This window comes from Sebastes umbrosus, chromosome 11 (genome assembly GCF_015220745.1).
Source record: "Sebastes umbrosus isolate fSebUmb1 chromosome 11, fSebUmb1.pri, whole genome shotgun sequence".
Classification (NCBI taxonomy): Eukaryota; Metazoa; Chordata; class Actinopteri; order Perciformes; family Sebastidae; genus Sebastes; species Sebastes umbrosus.
Window position 1 is genome coordinate 14,380,156 of NC_051279.1, and position 19,225 is coordinate 14,399,380.

Sequence of the window (19,225 nt, forward strand, 5' to 3'; positions counted from 1 at the left end):
AGTCAAGAAGAGAACAACATGGCTCCCTCCCCCTGGCAGCAAGGCATATCAGGCAGGCAGACAGGACAGCAAGTCAGTCTTTTTTTTTTTTGGGTCAAACTACCGGGCTCCAAAACCGGCTTTTCAAGCTTGACCTCAATACAGAAAACCCCCAAATCCCACAACCTTTTACCAATGGGGGTAGCTGAAGACCTGGGACTTAGGCTAACACTGAACATATGTTGATCCTCTTATATGGCAGTATGCGTGGAGCTGGCAGTGGGAATGTCAACAAATATTAAGTACTGGTAATTCAGTTAAGTTTGGCCGACGTTTAAAGCAGGATTACAGAGAAGTCTGTCAATTATTTTAGTGACTGGGGAATCTTTAACGCTGTATTTAGTTGGCTTTTTCTAAACACACCCCGCTGCTCTTTCACCATTTGTGTTTTATGAAATATAACTCCTTACAATATCTATGTGTTTGAACCCTGTTGTCTGTGTTGTACCCTGAGTCTTCCTTCTTCTCTCTAAGGAAGATCCACCATGGGAACCTTGTCTGTGGGGGACGTGGGAGCAGGTTCTTTTCCCTCCGTGACCACCGCCTCAGCCTCTGCAGGGGGTTTCCCTGCTGTGGCAGCGAATCCCTGAGCAATGTCATCAAAGGTCCTTCCTCTGGTCTCAGGCACTCGCAGGTAGGTGAAGATGAAGAAGAAGATGAGGAGGATCATGAAGATGATGAAGACGTAAGGACCACAAAGTTCCTGAGAGAGGAAGAGAGAGATGTTTGTAACTACATGACAAAACTCATATTGCACGTACATGTGAAGAGTTTAGTGAAGTAAATGTTGTCCTTACCTCCAGTTTAGGGAAACCGATCCCCACCAGGAAGTTGGCGGTCCAGTTGGAGAAACCAGAGACGGCCATGGCAGCAGGTCGGGGCCCCTGGGAGAAGAGCTCAGCCACGATGAACCAGGGGATGGGACCTGGACCCATCTCAAAACTGGCAACAAAGCCGAACACAGCCACGATGGCCAAGTAGCTCAGATTTGGGCTAGTTTTCTGCTCAGAGAGAGAATGAGGACAAGATGTAATGAGGGAGCGACAGGGACACTTTTGTAAGCTCACAGGAATCGTGCAAACATCACTCACCACCAAAGACAGGGAGATCGTCATAATGAGGGCAAATGTAGCCATTCCAGCCAGACCAATCAGGTGCAATGTCCTTCTTCCCGCCCGTTCAACCAGGAAGAGCTGGAGTCAAAGCAAGAAAAAAAGTCATTAATAATCCAATTACTCGTAAACTTGCCTTTTCTTGAGACACCAAAGGTGTAGTCAGACACTTACAGAGACGACAGTAAACACAGTGTTGACAACTCCAGCTCCTATGGTGGCGTAGATAGGTTGAGTAACTCCAGCTGTGTCAAATATACCTGTAGAGTAGTAAAACACCTGGAGGGGGAGAAAGATGAAGAGTTACTACTATGAGTGACTATTTATTTCAGTGAATAAAATTAATGTAGTCTTTAAAAGTCTGTAAAACATCACATTAAACCTACACTAATAGATTTTTTTGGCCACTTGGGGGCAGAGCAACAAGCTTCAAACACAACACTGACATATTAGCACCTTTTTAGAGTTGATAAGACTCAGTGGCCGACTCAGGCTGTCTGAGGGGCACCAGCTGCACGCAGTGGGAAAGTTTTCTAGCATGTAGGGTAGCCTATATGGCACTGCATCGTGTTTTTATAAATTTTAAGGGCACTTCATCATGATTTATCTACCATAGGGGCATCAAAGAGGGCACTTTTGCTGCGGTTTGTTCACACATGGGCACACCGAGGAGGGCGGTACACGCACGCACACACACTAATGCCGACACTGTTGTCTTACACGTCACGCCGGCACGAGTCAGTCCACAACTTGCCGCAAGTCGGTTTATACGGAAGTTAGGTTTGCCCGCTATAATGGTTGGAATGGCAACGCCAACGGTACACATAAAAATGGCCGCAGCTCTGACCATCCTGCTACATTGAATGAATGGTAATGTCCGTTCTACTCTTTATATTTCTATGCCAGCTAGTCACTAACTTTGTCTGTCTGTTGTTGGGACATAAAATCAAAACAGTGAGCTGAAAGACCCTACAATGCTCTGTAGAGTTGATGAGAGTTGTTGGGTTATAATTACTGATGGGTTTGTTACTACAAGCTATTCCTTGAAAATGACATGCAGTCATTTGATCCATTGTAACAGTAATATATAAATATTGTTTAGAGCAGCTTCGACTCCACTAGCTGCTGTGCTGGTGAGTGAGACAGGTCATGAGTGTTAATATATCCGTCAGAGTTCGATCGATGTTGCAGCCTTAAGCCGCAGGCTGCTGCAGCGTCACTGTGATTGTCAGGTCAGACGAGGGAACGCTAACACATTTAGTCAGCCTGGTGAAATGACCTTATTAGCAAAATGCCTATCAAATACCGCTGTGCTTGTCTCTTTCCATTGACCCTCAGTGGCTTAAATTATTTCACTCAATCTAACATCGCCTGGAGCCAAGAAGCATCTCTCGTCATGTGTTTGTCACACACATTAGTATAATTTCAGTGAATGCTCCTTTAAAGATTCATATATAAGTGACTTAGGCTGACACTTGATAATCATATCCCTAACGCTGTGCTCTGTTATAGGATACGGTGTTCACTCACAGCGTTGATGCCAGACAGCTGCTGAGAGAGCTGGAGGACTATAGCGATGATGATTGGTTGACGGTAGTTTCGGGAGCGGAAGAGTTCGAGGATGGTCACTTTCTTCTCCATGGACATCTTCATTCCTTCTTCCTTCATCTCCTTAATATCATCACTCACATCCTCAGTGCCACGCAGACGCACCAGCGCTACAGAGAGATGAAAGAATAGAGAGGAAGTAAGTACATTATTGTGCAAATATGATGTAAAGAAAGGCTGGAACATCATGTGGTTGAAATTTTATTAAATCACAGGGCCATGCTTCAATCCTCGGATCATTAAAAATGCAAGAGCAATTCTAGATGCAGTCTCGTTAAAACCTGATATTGCCATCTTGTTTGGCATAATGTCTCAAAACTGACCTTTTCTTGCCTCCTCCTCCTGGTTGAGGACAATCAGCAGGTAGCGGGGGCTTTCAGGGCAGAAGGGCAGCATGATGCTCTGCAGTATGGCCGGCAGGATGGTGAGAGCCAGCAGCAGAGGCCACAGAGAGTCTGAGCCAAGAATAAACTCCAGACCAAAGATCTAAAATACACAGTTAAGATACAGGGATGACATACATGACATGACGTACAATGGACTCACACTACTCTACAGTCCATTAAAGTTGAAAGAATGCAGTATGGTTGCGTTCAAAATTTTATACTAACATGCTATTTAGTACGGTAAAACAGTATTCCGATTTTTTTTTTAGTATGTATGAAACCAATAGTACCCAAATTGTAAACTATTTCCAGTGAAACATTACAGTATGCAAACACTGGACACTACATCAGCATAAATATCCCACACTGCAATGCGGTAGTGATGACAATGTTCATAACAGACGTTGACAGGCAGCTCTGTAACATCAATAACGCTTCAACTTAAATATAAGTATAAGATTCCACTTTGTTGTAGCTGAATATGGTCGTAAACAGAATCTCATTTCAGAAATGAACTTGGTGCAATATTTAAGATGCAATTTCTCTTCTCCTTTCTTTATGTTGTTGTTTCAGAGGGCTGGGGGTTATATATTGATGTGCCTTCAGAAGAAATACACTTTTATTAGTTTTTTTTTTCCATCTGCGAGAAACAGCTCCCTGTTTTCATTGCACAGTTTGTTTTCTTCATCAATATCCAGTAACACATAACGGCTCCCTAAATTATATAGTTCAACACTGGAATGCTACTAAGACTCATCACCACACATTCCTGCCTTTTCTGCTGTAGGAACTTTTTTCTTTTTAAACACGTACTGCCTTGTATTACTATACCAGGGGTCAGCAACCTTTACTATCTATGATTCAGACTTTATGATTCTCACAAATCATCATTTTGGTCACATGGGGTTGGTACAGGCTACCATGGAAACGTGTCTCCAACCTGCGAGGAGGCTCTCAGGAAGTGACGAGGTAAATTACAAAGTATGTTGAACGATGCACATATTGGGTGTGAATAGTATGTGATTTTGGATGAAGACAATATGTATTGCTTTGTGTTGTTACCATTTGATTGGTTAAAATTAAATGTTCTATTTGCTAAAAAAAACAACATGAAACAATGTTTGTAATGTTACATTATGTTATATTTTGTTTCTTTTGGTTGATAGGGCATTTTGTGGGAATATTTTTACTAAAAAAATGATATGAAATGAGAATGTTGTTTTGTATACCTAGTATTTACTGTATGGTGATCTGTAGGTCACATGACTGATCAATGGACTTTATATTAGTTTACTTTATATTACCGCTCTAATGAGTACTGCATTGTGTTCTGTAGAAGAGTTGGGCAATGTTTTAATTTTGATGAACATGAAATTGTTCAAGCTGATATCTTTAGTCCACATTATTCTGCAGAAATCCAAAGCTAAAAAGCATCAATAATATAATCACAACATCATACCTGTGCCACCAGGATGCCTATAACTACACCCAGCTGGTGCAGAGTGCCGAAGGCTCCTCGGACAGCGGTGGGAGAGATCTCGCCCACGTACATGGGTGTCAGTCCCGTGCACAGGCCGCAGAACACTCCGATGATGAACCGGCCGACGATGACCATCTCAAAAGAATTGCTCACACCCGACAGTCCCATGAAACCCCCGCCAAGTACAGCCAGGATATTATTGAGCAGCATGGACTTACGCCTGGTGGAGAGAGACAAGGAAGAAAGGTTAGTAAGTGAGTGAGTGAGTAAAGAGAAAACTACAACTATAAGAGGCATGTTTGAATAGTGTACATAAGGAAATGAGGGCTGCAGTAAATTATTTTTTATCATCAGTTAATCTGCTTTTATTATATCTCAATTAAAAATAACAAAATGTCTATTGCAATTTTCCAGACTCCCAAGGTGAAGCCTTCATGTCTTTTTCTGTCCAACCAACAGTCCAAAACCAAAGAGTTTTCATTTCCTGTCAGATTTAACAGAAAAGCGGCAAATCCTCAAATTTAAAAGTCTGAAACCAGACCATTTTTGCTTGATAAATTACTAAAACTATTATTCTATTTTCACAGTTGCCAAATAACTTTCTGTTAATTGAATAATCAAAGGAAATAAAAGAAATAACTATTATTGAGCTATGCTGAGATTAGTCACATTCTGTAAAAGTGTACTAACAATCCTGAAAAGGACTTGATGATTGGTTGCTCTGTCATCTTACATTGAACCATTTCCTGCACCACACTTAATTCCTGATGTTCTCACCTGCCAAATTTGTCGACCATTGCTCCGACAGAGAAAGACCCGATCATGCCTCCCACACTGAAGATGGCCACAGCAAAGCTCCACACCATGGTGTTGGCTCCCGGGCTGAAGGGCTCCCCGTACCGGTCAATGGACACATTCTGGAAAAACCTACGCAGTTTCTGTCAAACCACAGAGAAGAGCGGTGGGATTAGAAGTGGTAAGTGTTTATTTTATTTTATTATTTTGTATTTTATGTGAAAGAGCTTGTTGTGCTTGATGTGTGAGTTTTTTGACACATCCACATGGGGGCAGTACAGCTATTGGCATGACAACCTTGCAATGTTGTGGTCACAAATGAGACCAGACATGTCATGTCTAGCACTATAACTCTAATTTATGCCTCCTTGCAACACCAGTTTCAGAAAAAACAACATATAAAAAGGTGTTAAAAGGATTTGCAAAATGGCAATTAAGAGTGTCAATTTAGTTATTACAATATTCACATCAGAAAATGAGAGATGGTATTGCATCTATTATTAATCCTTCTCTCTTGTTGGTTGTCCCCGCTGTCATGAAACATTAAAACACTAAACGTCCATTACAAGAATTCACTCAGCAAACACACACATTCAGAAACACACACACACACACACACACACACACACACCTGCTCTGGTGCATTGATGACCCCGGTGTTGTAGCCAAACTGTAGCGAGCCGATGACTGCTGTAGAGACGCAGTAGAGGAGGTAAAGGGTCACCTTCTTCTTCGGCTGTTGTGAGAGAAAAAGACATGAGACATATGAAAGATTAAAACAATGAGCGGATGGGGTTTATGTACAATCACGCCATCAGTTTGTGTGGTGGACATGGCCTGTCCCTGGCTCTACAAAGCTCTTGTTGTTTATAGTGACACTGGTAACACACAAACAATGAGCCTTTCTGCATCTGCTCTCGCTCCTTGTTTGCAGCTTTCCTGCATTAGCAACTCATAGCACTGCTGTGAGGTGTTACAACACTGCACATGCTCCATGACTTGCAGCTCTGAGGTATTTCTCAGCTAAGTAGCTAAAGACACCATGAGAGAATAAGACTGAATCCTATTGTGAGTGTTTTTTTTTCCTCCTGCTGGTTTCAGAATTAAAGTGGGTTTAGCTCATAATAACAAGCTAATACACCTGACAGTAATCCCAACATGGCAGGGCATGTTGGGGAGTGACATTTTCAATATGCAGAAGTATCCAACCGAGCAGAGCTGAACGGAGTAATTGATTTAAATGAAGTTGTAGCTCCAAGTCTACTATGTGGAGGCGCTATGCCAAAAATGGAAATCCCCAATCAAAGTTTCACTTTGATTCAACAACCAACTCTACGTCTCTTCTACATTTAAAGTAACACACCAACTTTCTGAGAAGGTTATTATTTGCATCCAGAGTCTAAAGGTCCAAATAGGCTCATTAATCAAAGGAAATCCATTTTAATCATCCGGTCTTTGCAAAATCCGCTCTTGTTTCAACACTAACTCAATTATATCAGTGAAACTCTTGGTGCGAGTTAATAAGTTGTTTTGCACAACTTGTAATCAGACTCAAGTCAGAAAACCGACACAATGAGCTTTGTCCCAATGTTTTACCATACGTGATATCACTATCTGTGCAGATAAAATAAGAGACTTCTCAAACGTCATGAAACAGTATGTTCATTGGGAAGAAAACTGAAATCAAAGGGCAATCCCTCTCCTGAAACAAACTGTCTGTTCTTTTATCTGATCAGCCTGCTCCTTTTTCTGAATAACTGAGATTCAACAGAGAACTTGAGGTTCCTTATTGATAATGAAATAAGAAAAATGTGCTGTAAGTACATCATATGTGTGGCTGCTCTTATCAGGTGCCCATTAAATCCACACAGAATGAAGGGATTCATTACTTAGAAATATTTCACTACCACAGTAAGATAGTGATAATCAGTTGTAATCAAGCCACAGTGCGTTTCTGTGGGAGCATCGTGACCGTGTGTCATAATAAGGATTAAAACTAGCTGAATGCACTGTGTTAAAGTCATGTGAGCTGTATCTGACGGACAGAGAGTATCTTGACAGTTTGGCACACAGGAAGTGCTGCATACACGATAAAGACGTAATAATAGTGACGGGGAAATACAGAGTGCTGGTTATATAGTAAATGCATGATAAAGATGAAGAAATAAAGTGATCTAGCATTTAAGAATATTAACATGTAATTACAAGTTTATTGCATGCCATGTTTTACTTTTGGCACAAGATCATCTCAGATAACCTGGAGGGTTCAAAACATGCCTGTGTGGGGTGTAGCGCTGCATTAACGGGGATTTGATGAAGAAAATCTGCATGTGGGGGTGTGGTTGTATGTGTGCATATGTGTATGTACACGTGTTTGTGCTTGTGGCGGTATATGCCAATTGCATCTGCAGAGACGTGCTAATGTTGAGTAAGATTTAGACAAAACGATTGCATTGTTTAAGCTTCTTGCTATAACTGCGACTCTAAAAAGGGAGTGGCCGACTGGCCGATGAGCATTATATTGTGAATTGAATGCGTGGGACTCAGAAGTTGTATCAGCATGTTGTGAGACATTGTGGTTGCACAGGAACGTATTAATTCTAGTGTAGCCAAACATATACAGTAATGTTGCTCAATATCTGCACCTGTATACTACAATATACTGTACTTTGTAGTAGAACACCTATGCTGGTTAAATGTGAACATACTGTATGACACGTTATGATCAATATGTAACCACAACCAAACAGTAATACAAATACTGACTACTCAAATTACTAAAAGTGCTCAGAAAATACGGACGTGTGAACATTTCAATGACAGTTGTGATACTCTAATTGCTCATGAAGAGCATGTGATATGATTGAAAGCACCAGAACAGCTACTAAATGGATCTTGTCCAATGAACTTTAAGCCTGCAGTTTCTACACTTTACTCTCTTAATGTGGTTATTTCCTGCTCTTATGTTTGGTTAATATTCCCTCTAATATTAAATTATGATGTAGAAATATTAACAAATTACTCCAAACCACATGCAGTTCCTGTGTTTCAACAGTTCATCGTCTCTCTCAATATTCAGAAGGACGACTCTGGATTGACACACCTTTTCTTCGACACTCAACTTCCACATTCATGTCATCTTGCAATCTTCGTCCCCGTCTCTCTCTTAATCAAAACCTCTCTGTCCTACCCGTTTTAGAAAATTAGTTTTCTGTCTCCCTTTCTGTTTTTTGACTATTGCACCGACCTTTTCTTGTCTCTTTTTTTTTAAATAAATGTGACATTTGCTGCAATTTTTCTCTTCACACGTTTTTCACACGCTTTTCTCTTCAGTGCCGTACATCCAAAAGGAAAAAAGTACATTACGTAAGATCCATATTTGTTTATGATGATTTTGTGCATACATTTTGCTCAAGGCTTTTTGGAGTGCATGCTAGTATTCGTTGTGGCTTAGTGGGTAGTTACATCAGCACACGTGATGTGTAAACCTTAAGTAACAGCCATGAAAATTGAGTAACTGTATGTTTCAAAAGACAAACCACAGAGAAGGTTTGCAAAGATGCATGATAGCAGGCAAATTCATTTTAGATATTCTTTATAATGCATTCAAATTCAAAGTGCACCATTTGATTAATAACACTAGATCCCCTGTTATCGCTATTCCCTCTGTCCTATTTGTGCAGTTGCAAGTTGTCTCTCGTCGTCATATTATTATTCCTTCATCTCACCTTTCCAGGGTAGACGCAATTAAATGCAAAAAAACCAATAACACTCAAGTTCAAACTTGCCATCCTCCAGTCTGCAACTCTTTCTCTCTGTCTTAGTCATCTCCTGATCTGATAGAGTCTCAGCCCATCCCCTGCTCTTGCCAGAGAGGAAAAATACAGAATCGGCAGCCTGTGACTCGTAAATACCACACTCTTATTCATTCATTAGGACGTGTTGGCACAAAACAGGCTCCGAATAAACTAACAATGGCAAAATGGCTGGCACTCTTCCTCAGGGACCACTGGGAGTTATAACAGACATCTTAAATGAATGTGTTTGTGTCTGAGGAGATTACAGTAATGTGCAGAAACTGTGCAGCAGTATCATACGTGCAGGTTTTAAACTAGTAAAATAAATGTCAGAACAACACCAGCAACCTAATAGAAGTAGGATATTTACCTTCTCGTCTTCCATCCGCTCCATTTTTGCTGCTTGATAGAAGATATTCAGAAGGAAACTACAGGAACTCTTCAGATAGCAGACTGAAATTTCTTAGACGTAGCTGCCTCTTATCCTTTATGCACACACACCTCTGTGCAAACAGTCAGCAGACAAACCTGAAAATACACAAGAGACAATATGTGACATTAATTAAATGAATAAAGAATACATGTTTTAAGAATCTGAGCATCTATCCTGCAGATCATACCAGTAAGGATCTTAAACCAACAGACCTAAAAGAGAAGTTGATAGAGTGGAGCACTTTTCTGCACTCACTGAATTCAACAGGAGTCAGTCCCCAAAATGACAGCAAACCCCTCCCTCCGCTTCTGTATTCACACTCCTCCTCCTCTGCTCTCTCTCTAATCATGAACTCAAATGAGAAAGAAGTGATGTAACTCTTCTTTTCAAATTAAATTACTGTCGCTTTACTTATTTTTATCAATACAAAGCATAAAACATCATCTCAATCGGACTGCAGAGACTTTAAAAGCTGCAGATGATGCTCTACTGATCAACCAGATTTGATTTAAAACATGTTTTCTCATGTGCAAAAGGTTAGTTTAATAATTAACCATGTGATAATAACAATAAAGGCATGGAATTAACATGTGGATACAATTGTTTGGACAGTGACAAACCACCTGAATTAATCACCAGGGTTAATAATAAATGTTTGTTTACCGTTATGTGAGATTTGTGTATCCAGTAAATCAGTCCTGTCCAGCTGTGCTTGCTCAGACAAATGTTCAGCCCTCCTTCCTGTCTGTGTTTCTTTATAAAAAAAGTGGAACAAGTTCACCACCACGTTTCAGCGTTGTTGTTTTACATACAGGGAAGCTCCCCTGTGCGTAAAAGGCGCATGCAAAATTTCCCACCCAGCACAGTCACTTTGATTTCACTCCTTTCGTGTCGTAATGTTGGTGGCAACAGCGCACATGCATTTCCTCTCAGCTGAAGAAAGGGGGGGACGTGCTCGGGCGAGCGTACAGTAGGGAGCAGAGATGGAGAACAAACGGTGCCGGTGAAAGGAGTCTCTGTGCTGCTGCTGGCCCGTCGGCTGCCCACCGGGGGCGCGAGAACAAAAGGCAATGTGCACGGAGTTCAGATACAAAGCCTGGTCATGCAGAAATCATGAGACCGGCTCAGTGGGTGGTGAACAAACGGGGAGCCCTCCTAATTCTTCATCAACTATGTCTAATCTTCACAGCCCACCTAAATCCCAGTCTGGAATTTGACAAGTTTTCCAGGAAAATACGCACAAGCAGGTTCATTTCTAAATCCACTTTGGGAGCAGGTTGGGCTCTTATTTTTTTGTTTTTAGTAGATTTTCATTGACGGTTTTAATTGGAAGCTTTGGACATGAGTTTGTTCTTGGATTCGGGTGACAGTTTAGCATTTAACGTTCAATATGAACATGTTTTTTCTGGTTTGGTAATCGTCTTGACCCTCCCACTCCAGAAGATTTTGACCACATATCAAAAATAAAATTCTGTAAATTAATGTAAAAGGCTCAGTTACATGTTCAATTCAATTGTCTGTACATTTTATTTCCTAACATGAACTCTTTTTTTTGGTTGGTCTAAAAGAAGTCAGTTAAAATATGTAGAGTTCAAAAACTGGAATTAGCTCCCAGGTTGAGGACATGACCTCTGTGTCGTCAGTGGCCGCTACAGCCCTGATCAGTACTATAAACTCTCTTAAATATGCAGGAATAAATGAGTGAGTAATTATGAGTGTTGGTCAGGGTTATTATCTTAAACTAAAAAAGAAATGAAAATAGTTTTTAAAAAAAAGAGAAGTTAGTAAACTCATATTAAATATAAACTATATCCTTTAAGAAAAACCAAACTGAAACGTTATCGCCTGGGGAAAAAAACTAAAGAAAATGAATATAAATTCATTTCAGTTTTAGTTTTTTTTTAGCTATAATATATCACTACCGGAAAAAGGAGACGGCAGGAATCTCCGTCAACTCTTGTGACATTGAACCACAGAAATTGAACGGACTTGAAGGACCAGCAGATGGCGATATGTTGCAATTGCCTCACATCGTACACTAAATTCCTACACAGTTCTCCAACCAAGTATTTTGTATGTATATGTAGCTACGTACTTCTGAGATATTATACCTGGCCCAAACAAAAACAAAAACTACTATAAAACTAAATTTATAAAAACTAAAACTGAACCTTTCTGAAAAACTGAAACTAAATTAAAACTAGCAAATGCACTCTGAAAACTAACTAAAACTAGCGCTGTATATTTATTGAAATATTTAATGGCATGATTATCCATAGTTCATTGCGAGTAATCGCAAACTAATCACACATTTTTTTATCTGTTCAAAATGTACCTTAAAGGGAGATTTGTCAAGTATCTTATACTCTTATTAACATGGGAGAGGAAAATATGCTTCTGTAATGCAAATGTATGTATATAATTATTATTGGAAATCAAATAACAACACAAAACAATTACAAATATTGTCCAGAAACCCTCACAGGTACTGCATTTAGCATAACAAATATGCTCAATTCATAACATGCTAAACTCAGTGTGTGTAAGTGTGCTGACTTGACTATGACCTAACCCCAAACTGCATGTGATTATAATAAAGTGGGCATGTCTGTAAAGGGAAGACTCGTGGGTACCCATAGAACCCATTTTCATACACATATTTTGAGGTCAGAGGTCAAGGGACCCCTTTTCCACGCTAAAATTTAGCCCAACTTTGGAGCATTATTTAGCCTCCTTTCCAACATGTTAGCATGACATGGTTGGTACCAATGGATTCCTTAAGTTTTCTCGTTTCATATGATACCCGTAGCTTCACTCCAGCCCTAAAACCTGCTAGAGCCCCTGAAAGACAGTAAAGTCGGTCAAGGTCACCCCCGGCCCCGCATGTCTCTTAGGGTTAATACTGACAATCCTATCTAACAGTCAAGTTAGAGCAATATTATGTGACATAAATACACATATTTAGTCCTGAGCCGAATGAGTGGAAACTGGATTATTTTGTCATCAAAACTAAATACATATTGATTATTCATTTATTCATTAATTTATGTTCCTCTTTTAATGATCAACTTAGTAAAATGTATCCAGTATGAGTTTTAAAACAGCATCTGACCTCATGAAAGGGAGATTATTTTAATAATGCATCCAGGTGACGCCTGTGTGCACTTATTTTGACTCATCTCTGTGGCTCATTATGAAACTGCTGTTGCACATCAGAAATTAGCCACTATGATGCAAACAGGAAAGAGTGAACTGGTGTTTCCTGGAGGTAATCAGAGCCCTCAGCTTTAACTAAACCATGACCAGTGGTGGAAGAAGTACTCAGATCTATTACTTAAGTAAATGTGGTAATACCACAGTGGTGTTGAAATACTCCGTTACAAATAAGTCTTAGTAGTATTTTCAAGTCTAAATGAATGAATGAATGATTGAATTATACCTGTAGATACATTCATGTGTGCATTACTTTAATGTTGCAACTGTTAAAGGTGGGCTTATTATTTACTGTATATACTGCCAGGTAACATTAATAGTAACTAATAAGTAGGGCTGTCAATGTTAACGCAAATTTGTTTTGAAGCCATTAATTTCTTTAACGCATTATCGCAACTTGCGATGTTTAGGTTGTAGTGGGCTCAGTTTTAAATACTGGCATCATATGAAACTAGAAAACCTAAGGAAACCATTGGTGCCAACCATGTCATACTAGCTTGTCACGAAGGGAAAAACTGTCATGGCCATTTTCAAAGACGTCTGACCTCAAGATATGTGAATGTAAATGGGTTCTATGGGTACCCACGAGTCTCCTCTTTACAGACATGCACACTTTATGATAATCACATGCAGTTTGGAACAAGTCATAGTCAAGTCAGCACACTGACACACTGACAGCTGTTGTTGCCTGTTGGGCTACAGTTTGTCATGTTATGATTTGAGCATATTTGTTATGCTAAATGCAGTACCTGTGAGGGTTTCTGGATTATATTTATCATAGTTTTGTGTTGTTCATTGATTTCGAATAATAAATAAAGTATATACATATAATTTTATAAAGCAAGCATATTTGCCCTCTCCCATGTTGATAAGAGTATTAAATACTTGACAAATCTCCCTTTAAGGTATGTTTTGAACAAATAAAAAATATGCGATTAATTTGCCATTAAATATTTAAAGCATTATTTGTTGATTATATCTTGTATTATTAATCTGAATCTGCAAGTAACTAAAGGTATTAAATACATATAGTGGAGTAAAAATATAATATTTCCCTTTGTAGTGGAGGAGAAGTATAAAGTAGCAGAAAAGTAAAGTACAAGTAACTCAAACTTGTCCTTAAGTACACTGCTTGAGTAAAGGTACACCACTGACCATGACTGACCCTGAAGACATATGTCCTTGAATATGACATTATGACAACATACTGTAGGTTATATACAGTATATATACTGTGCATATTAATATACTTTAGAATACCTTAAAACCAACAAGCTTACTGTTAGACAGGTCCACTCACATTACATTTCTTAGAGAATTTTATTGCTAAATTATGGTTATACCACACATTTCCTGAGGCCTGCTTGTGAGTCATTTCTAATGTGTTTGGTTGATCATTGCATTGATAGTCAGATTCTTAGGAAAGGAACTGACCACATGACTTTGCATCAAATACGTCAGGTCCCGTTAAATGTGGGTGGCTCCTTCCTTTTCTTGTGTAATAATCTTCTGTGGAATCAGTTATTTCTTTCAGTCTTGAAATAACCCCCCCAAAAAGGAACTAACAGAGAAAGAGACGTGCAGATGTTCAGTTTGATCAGTGCCTTAAGTGCTTGCAACAATAATTATTCATTCTTCGGAAAGTACACCTCTCTGTCCCAACATCCCATCTGGACCCCGTGAGCCGTTGCCAGGGAAACCGATCCCGCAGCATCTCCTCTGGTGACCTGACCTGAGTGAGCAAATCAAATTACAGGACATCTGCAAAGAGCAAACGCGGTTAGACGGGAGGGAGTCACACACACACACAGCCCGTTACAAACCACATCCTGTAGCTTGTGCTCAATACGTCAGTGTGTACGGTGGCATTATGCCAATGATAAAGTTAACAAGTAGAGCCTTTTCCTTCCTTTGTTTTGCTTTTAGTGACTATAATAGTGCACCACACCAAAGGTTTGAATTTGTTATTCTTTGAAGATTTTACTAAAAAAAAGTATTTTATTTGCAAATTTTTGCTTTAAAAATGTTCAGGGTCAGCAGAGGGATGGAGCGTTGTGATGACGGTTTACTGGAGGTGTTGCTCGTTTACATTTGGTGCAGCAGTGCCACCTTGTGTTTTTGACCTGCCATCGTGTTGACACACATTGACCCTGACCTGATATACTCCCACAACTTTCACAGTTCTCTAACAGCCAGTTTCTGTATAATGTCCAACACTTTTCAACCACAACTATGACAGTCTTCCATCAACAAGTTGAGGCCCAGGGGGAATTTATCTGGTCTAACAAATCAAAACAGAGGAGAGGAACACACCCTCTGTGGCGTGTCAGGACGTATTATAGCATAGCTGAGGTGAACGGTTGCCAGTGGAGGATGTGCTGAGTTGATGATAATCAAAAGAAGATTACAACTCTTGTGCTCTGAGGACGGAAGTGTCAATAGTGTAACTGAAATACAAAACTGTAACCCAATGTCATTCATTAAATCAAGCCTTTGCTTGTTACTATAGACCCTCAAGGTCATGAAACAAGTATCATGAAACACGTCCTGGTAAAGATTAAAGGCTGATTACATATGAGACATAATAATCATACTCATTTAGAGAGGAAATGAATGAGACAGTAATGGGGGAAATAAAGCACAGTGTTGTTTGACTGCCTCCACCGTCACGAAAATGTTGAATATTACTTTTGAATTAAGGTACCGAATGATAAACTTCAATGACAAGAATCTTTGTGTATGCTTTTTGGTAATTCATCAAAACCTACATTTGTATTATTGTTTTAAGAAGTCATTTATATACTGCATCTTTTAGTATAGGTGTATTATAGAAGGTTCTGTCATATAAAAACTGAACAGGAAATGTAGGCCAAATCAATACTATGTTTTTTAATAGATTTCAAACGTTGTTTCTAATATTTATCTATGAAACATGTTCATGTAGTAAATCTCCTGTACTGTTTTCAGACTATTTGTGCCATGAAGTCATTGCAGAGAAAGCAGAGGATGTTACGGTAATTATGTGCACTTTCACACATCTACCTCTGATGAAATACACCAATGCAGTGGTTTACAGACTTGAATCAGTTGAGATGACACCCACATCAATAAGCTTTATCGTAACAATGCTCATGTAAGCTGTTTGGTCACGGAGATACAGTTCAACTGCGCCACAGTGTGGTGAAAATAGTGCATTACACCAAAACAAGCATTTTTCTTTTTTTTTTTAATCACCACTGCCACCCACTGGAAAAACTTTGTTATGTTGAGTTTTCAGAGCAGACAGACCTGAGGGGTGTTTCAGAGACGACTAAATAAACATTTCATCTCTGGTGTAAATACAGTCTGGAATACTTTGATGAAGAGAGGACGGGGCGGCAAAATCAAGACAGCTGAAGGCTATGTTGGGTAATCCAGAGAGACTACAGGTCTCTGCAAGTTTAACTGAAACTCTTAATGGCAACGATTACATCTACCCCTGAACGGGTACACTTAAATGCCCTATAAGTATATCCAATATAACAAAATACTGAAACGGTATAATGAACAACATCCTTTTAATTAAATCCGCACTGTGTTTATTGATTAAACAAAGACGAAGAGTAGTTTACAATAGAGACGGGGGAAAAACTTCTGACCTCAACATGCATGGTAAAAAGTTGTGTGTGTTTGTATTTAAAGTTAACAACAGTACAACAACAGTTACATCACTGATGAGGAAGATGTGTTAGCTGTTTGAAGATGTCCTTAGGCACACTACCAGGGTTGAAGCTGCAAATAACAGAATGTCCCGCAGTGGACTGTCCTGATCAATAACGGCTGCCAGATTTCAGATCTTCCCTGGGAAATTTCCATTCTCTATCTGCTCGTCCCATTTGCCAACCTGTGGGAGATATTACAGAAAACATTAGCCTTAATCTGACAACAAACTAGTGTTCAAACATCAGCAGAACTGTAGCTTTATACATCCACAGGAGTTTCGTGTCAGAACATACAGTAGCACCAACAGAGATTTCTTGGTCTTGGGAACAGTATGTGTATCGAGATAGTCTCACAGCCTTTGCAACTGATGTCATATGCGAATAGCCTCAAAATCATAAAAAGGTTGGGTTACTACATTTTCTGAGCTTTTTAATGCAACAGCTGTGAGACCATATTGTCAAAACTATAAATATATGACGGAAAAGGAGTCCTTTATCATACTGCAGCTTAATGTACGTCTCAAATAACATCAAACTCCAAGAGATAACCACTCACAGGGCAAAATCAACAAATATTTCATGCAACAAAATAAAACACAGAAAACCAAAGGCAAGCACACAACACAGAATATCAAGAAGCAAGAAAACTGTGAGTCTGTCTCTGCTACATAAGCTATTCTTGGCTATCCGACACCGATAACATTCAGTGTGTGCATGGAAACATTTCCAACGAAACTATCTGAACTCCTAACAATCCTATAACTTACCCAGCTCATGGGACAGAGGCTCTTATAAACCCTCTGGTACCAATCACAAGGGGCCACATCCTGGTCTTTGGCTGACAGGGCCTTGTTGCACCTGTGGAAGTCTGGAGCAAAAAAAATAACAAAAAAGGTTTAGGGTTACTCATCTGACAATGTTCACACTAAAAACACCATAAAAACTCTCAGACGGTTATCGCTGTTTGTTGTGTGTCGAGGTGTGTGTGTGTACAGTAGTGCCGCAGCAGCACTGAAACGTGGGAGATGGCAACAGACAGAAGAACGTGTCAGCCTGCTTCGCCGCAAATCTTCAAATACCATTTATATACCATACCCTTTTTAAGATACGCCTTTGTTTTGAAATTCCCAATTTATATTTAAAAGAATGGATTGTTTTTGCTTTTGAAGGTCTGGAAGAGCCCAGTAATGAAATTGTCAAATCATATTTAGTTGCTTTTTGCGAGTTGATACAAAGGTAACCGATTGTGTTAAGTGGGCATAATGATATCGATCGCAGGGCCCCTGAATGAATCACATCAAAATCGTATCTTGGCAGACTTTGTAATCTGAGAATATCAATATAATATATTGCAATAAAACTTGTGATTTAAACCCTTATTACCAATGTCATGTGGAGGTCATATTTTAATTTCACGTGAAAATGTTATTAATACCTGAATGACGACTGATTTGTAAGATTCTGTTTGATGTCAGCTATCTTATGGTGTAATGTGTACATTTGATGGTTGTATCTACGCATACTGCGGCAGTACCTCAGTCCATAGGGACTTGACTTGGGACTCGCCGGTTCAAGTCCCCCGCATGCACCAAGTATAGAATGTGAACTGGTAGCTGGAGAGATGCCAGTTTGCCTCTTGGGCACTGCCAAGGTGCCCTTGAGCAAGGCACCAAACCCCCAACTACTCGGGGCGCCTGTCAGGGGCAGCCCCCTCGCTCTGACATCTCTCCATTAATGCATGTAGGTCCTGTGTGTACTGTGTAAATAGCAGAGTGAAAAAATTGAATTTCCCCTTGGGGATTAATAAAGTGCCTTTCTTCTTCTTCTGTATGTTATAGATGTGTACAAAGATTTTAACTAAACAAGCATACTGATATAAGCGCATTTGATTGGTGCACCTAGTAATAAAATACTGCATTTATGGGTTTGTAAGTGCTTTGACAAACATTTCATTACAGATGTTGCAGAAGTACATAGTTGTACACATAATGTCGAGATGAGGAATCCCTTAAATACTATGTCCAAGTCTTATAAAGGAGTAATCACAACATATGATGCATGTCCTCACCCAGGTAGTTCTGGAAACAGTTGCGGGTCTGGTTGGTGTTGGGGAACCGGGCGTCAAAGGGAGCCGTCCTGTAGTTCTTGATCTTCTCCTCAACAGTGTCAGACATCTTTATGAGCTTCAACCACACGTCTAAATGATACTGAAACAAGGCACAGGGTGGGTTAACTCACAGCTGAGATGAACACAGCTATCACAGTGTCACCTCAATATGATGCTCAGTGTTAGCTGGCTAAGCTCAGTTAAATATAGCACTGTGATCCAAGTTAAATTTAGGTTACATGCAGAAGCAGCGTTCAGTTTTTATGCACCAAATATTTGGAACAAGCTCCCAGAAACCTGCAGGACCAACTCCAACTCTGAGTTCCTTTAAATCAAAGCTTAAAACTTCCCTGTTTGCTGCTGCCTTTTATTAAACCAGATAATGATCTTATACTGCATTAGAGCTTTTACTCTTGTGTGTTATATTCTATTTTAGCTTTTATTTTTAGCTTGTTTTTATTTTCTAATCTTTAATGTTTTTATAACTGTTTTAATTATGTCTTAATGTTCTTTTGCACTTTGTCTTAATGTTCTTGAGTGTTTATGTAAAGCAC

The 19,225-nt window shown here is 39.6% G+C and overlaps 3 protein-coding genes across 9 annotated transcripts in view; 1 reads left to right on the plus strand and 2 right to left on the minus strand.

Moving 5' to 3' along the window:
• slc2a3b (solute carrier family 2 member 3b) lies at positions 1–10,543 on the minus strand. 4 transcript variants are annotated; one of them, XM_037785507.1, is made up of 11 exons: positions 9,838–9,967; positions 9,588–9,745; positions 6,052–6,156; positions 5,403–5,563; positions 4,605–4,845; positions 3,083–3,245; positions 2,682–2,869; positions 1,326–1,430; positions 1,131–1,232; positions 837–1,040; positions 1–742 (listed from the first exon to the last, which is right to left on the minus strand). In XM_037785507.1, the coding sequence occupies exons 2-11, from the start codon at positions 9,609–9,611 to the stop codon at positions 509–511; spliced, it is 1,527 nt and encodes a 508-aa protein (XP_037641435.1). In that variant the 5' UTR covers positions 9,612–9,745; positions 9,838–9,967; the 3' UTR covers positions 1–508. The 4 variants fall into 4 exon arrangements, with proteins under 4 accessions (XP_037641435.1, XP_037641433.1, XP_037641432.1 ...); XM_037785505.1 differs by lacking the exon at positions 9,838–9,967 and adding an exon at positions 10,314–10,543 and having other exon boundaries at positions 837–1,232; XM_037785504.1 differs by having other exon boundaries at positions 837–1,232; positions 9,838–9,968.
• Positions 4,733–19,225, plus strand: part of rasip1 (Ras interacting protein 1) — a 27,992-nt gene continuing 13,499 nt past the window's right edge. For all 4 annotated transcript variants that reach the window (XM_037785474.1, XM_037785475.1, XM_037785473.1 and 1 more), the window contains exons 1-3: positions 4,733–4,871; positions 5,434–5,601; positions 15,831–15,877. The gene's annotated coding sequence lies outside the window, so the exon portion shown is untranslated. The remainder of the gene's footprint in view (positions 4,872–5,433; positions 5,602–15,830; positions 15,878–19,225) is intronic.
• Positions 16,404–19,225, minus strand: part of LOC119497420 (cytochrome c oxidase subunit 6B1) — a 3,384-nt gene continuing 562 nt past the window's right edge. The window contains exons 2-4 of the mRNA XM_037785550.1: positions 18,633–18,771; positions 17,332–17,432; positions 16,404–16,746 (exon numbers count right to left, since the gene is read on the minus strand). Coding sequence (XP_037641478.1) covers positions 16,693–16,746; positions 17,332–17,432; positions 18,633–18,738 — 261 coding nt within the window. The 5' untranslated portion in view covers positions 18,739–18,771 and the 3' untranslated portion in view covers positions 16,404–16,692. The remainder of the gene's footprint in view (positions 16,747–17,331; positions 17,433–18,632; positions 18,772–19,225) is intronic.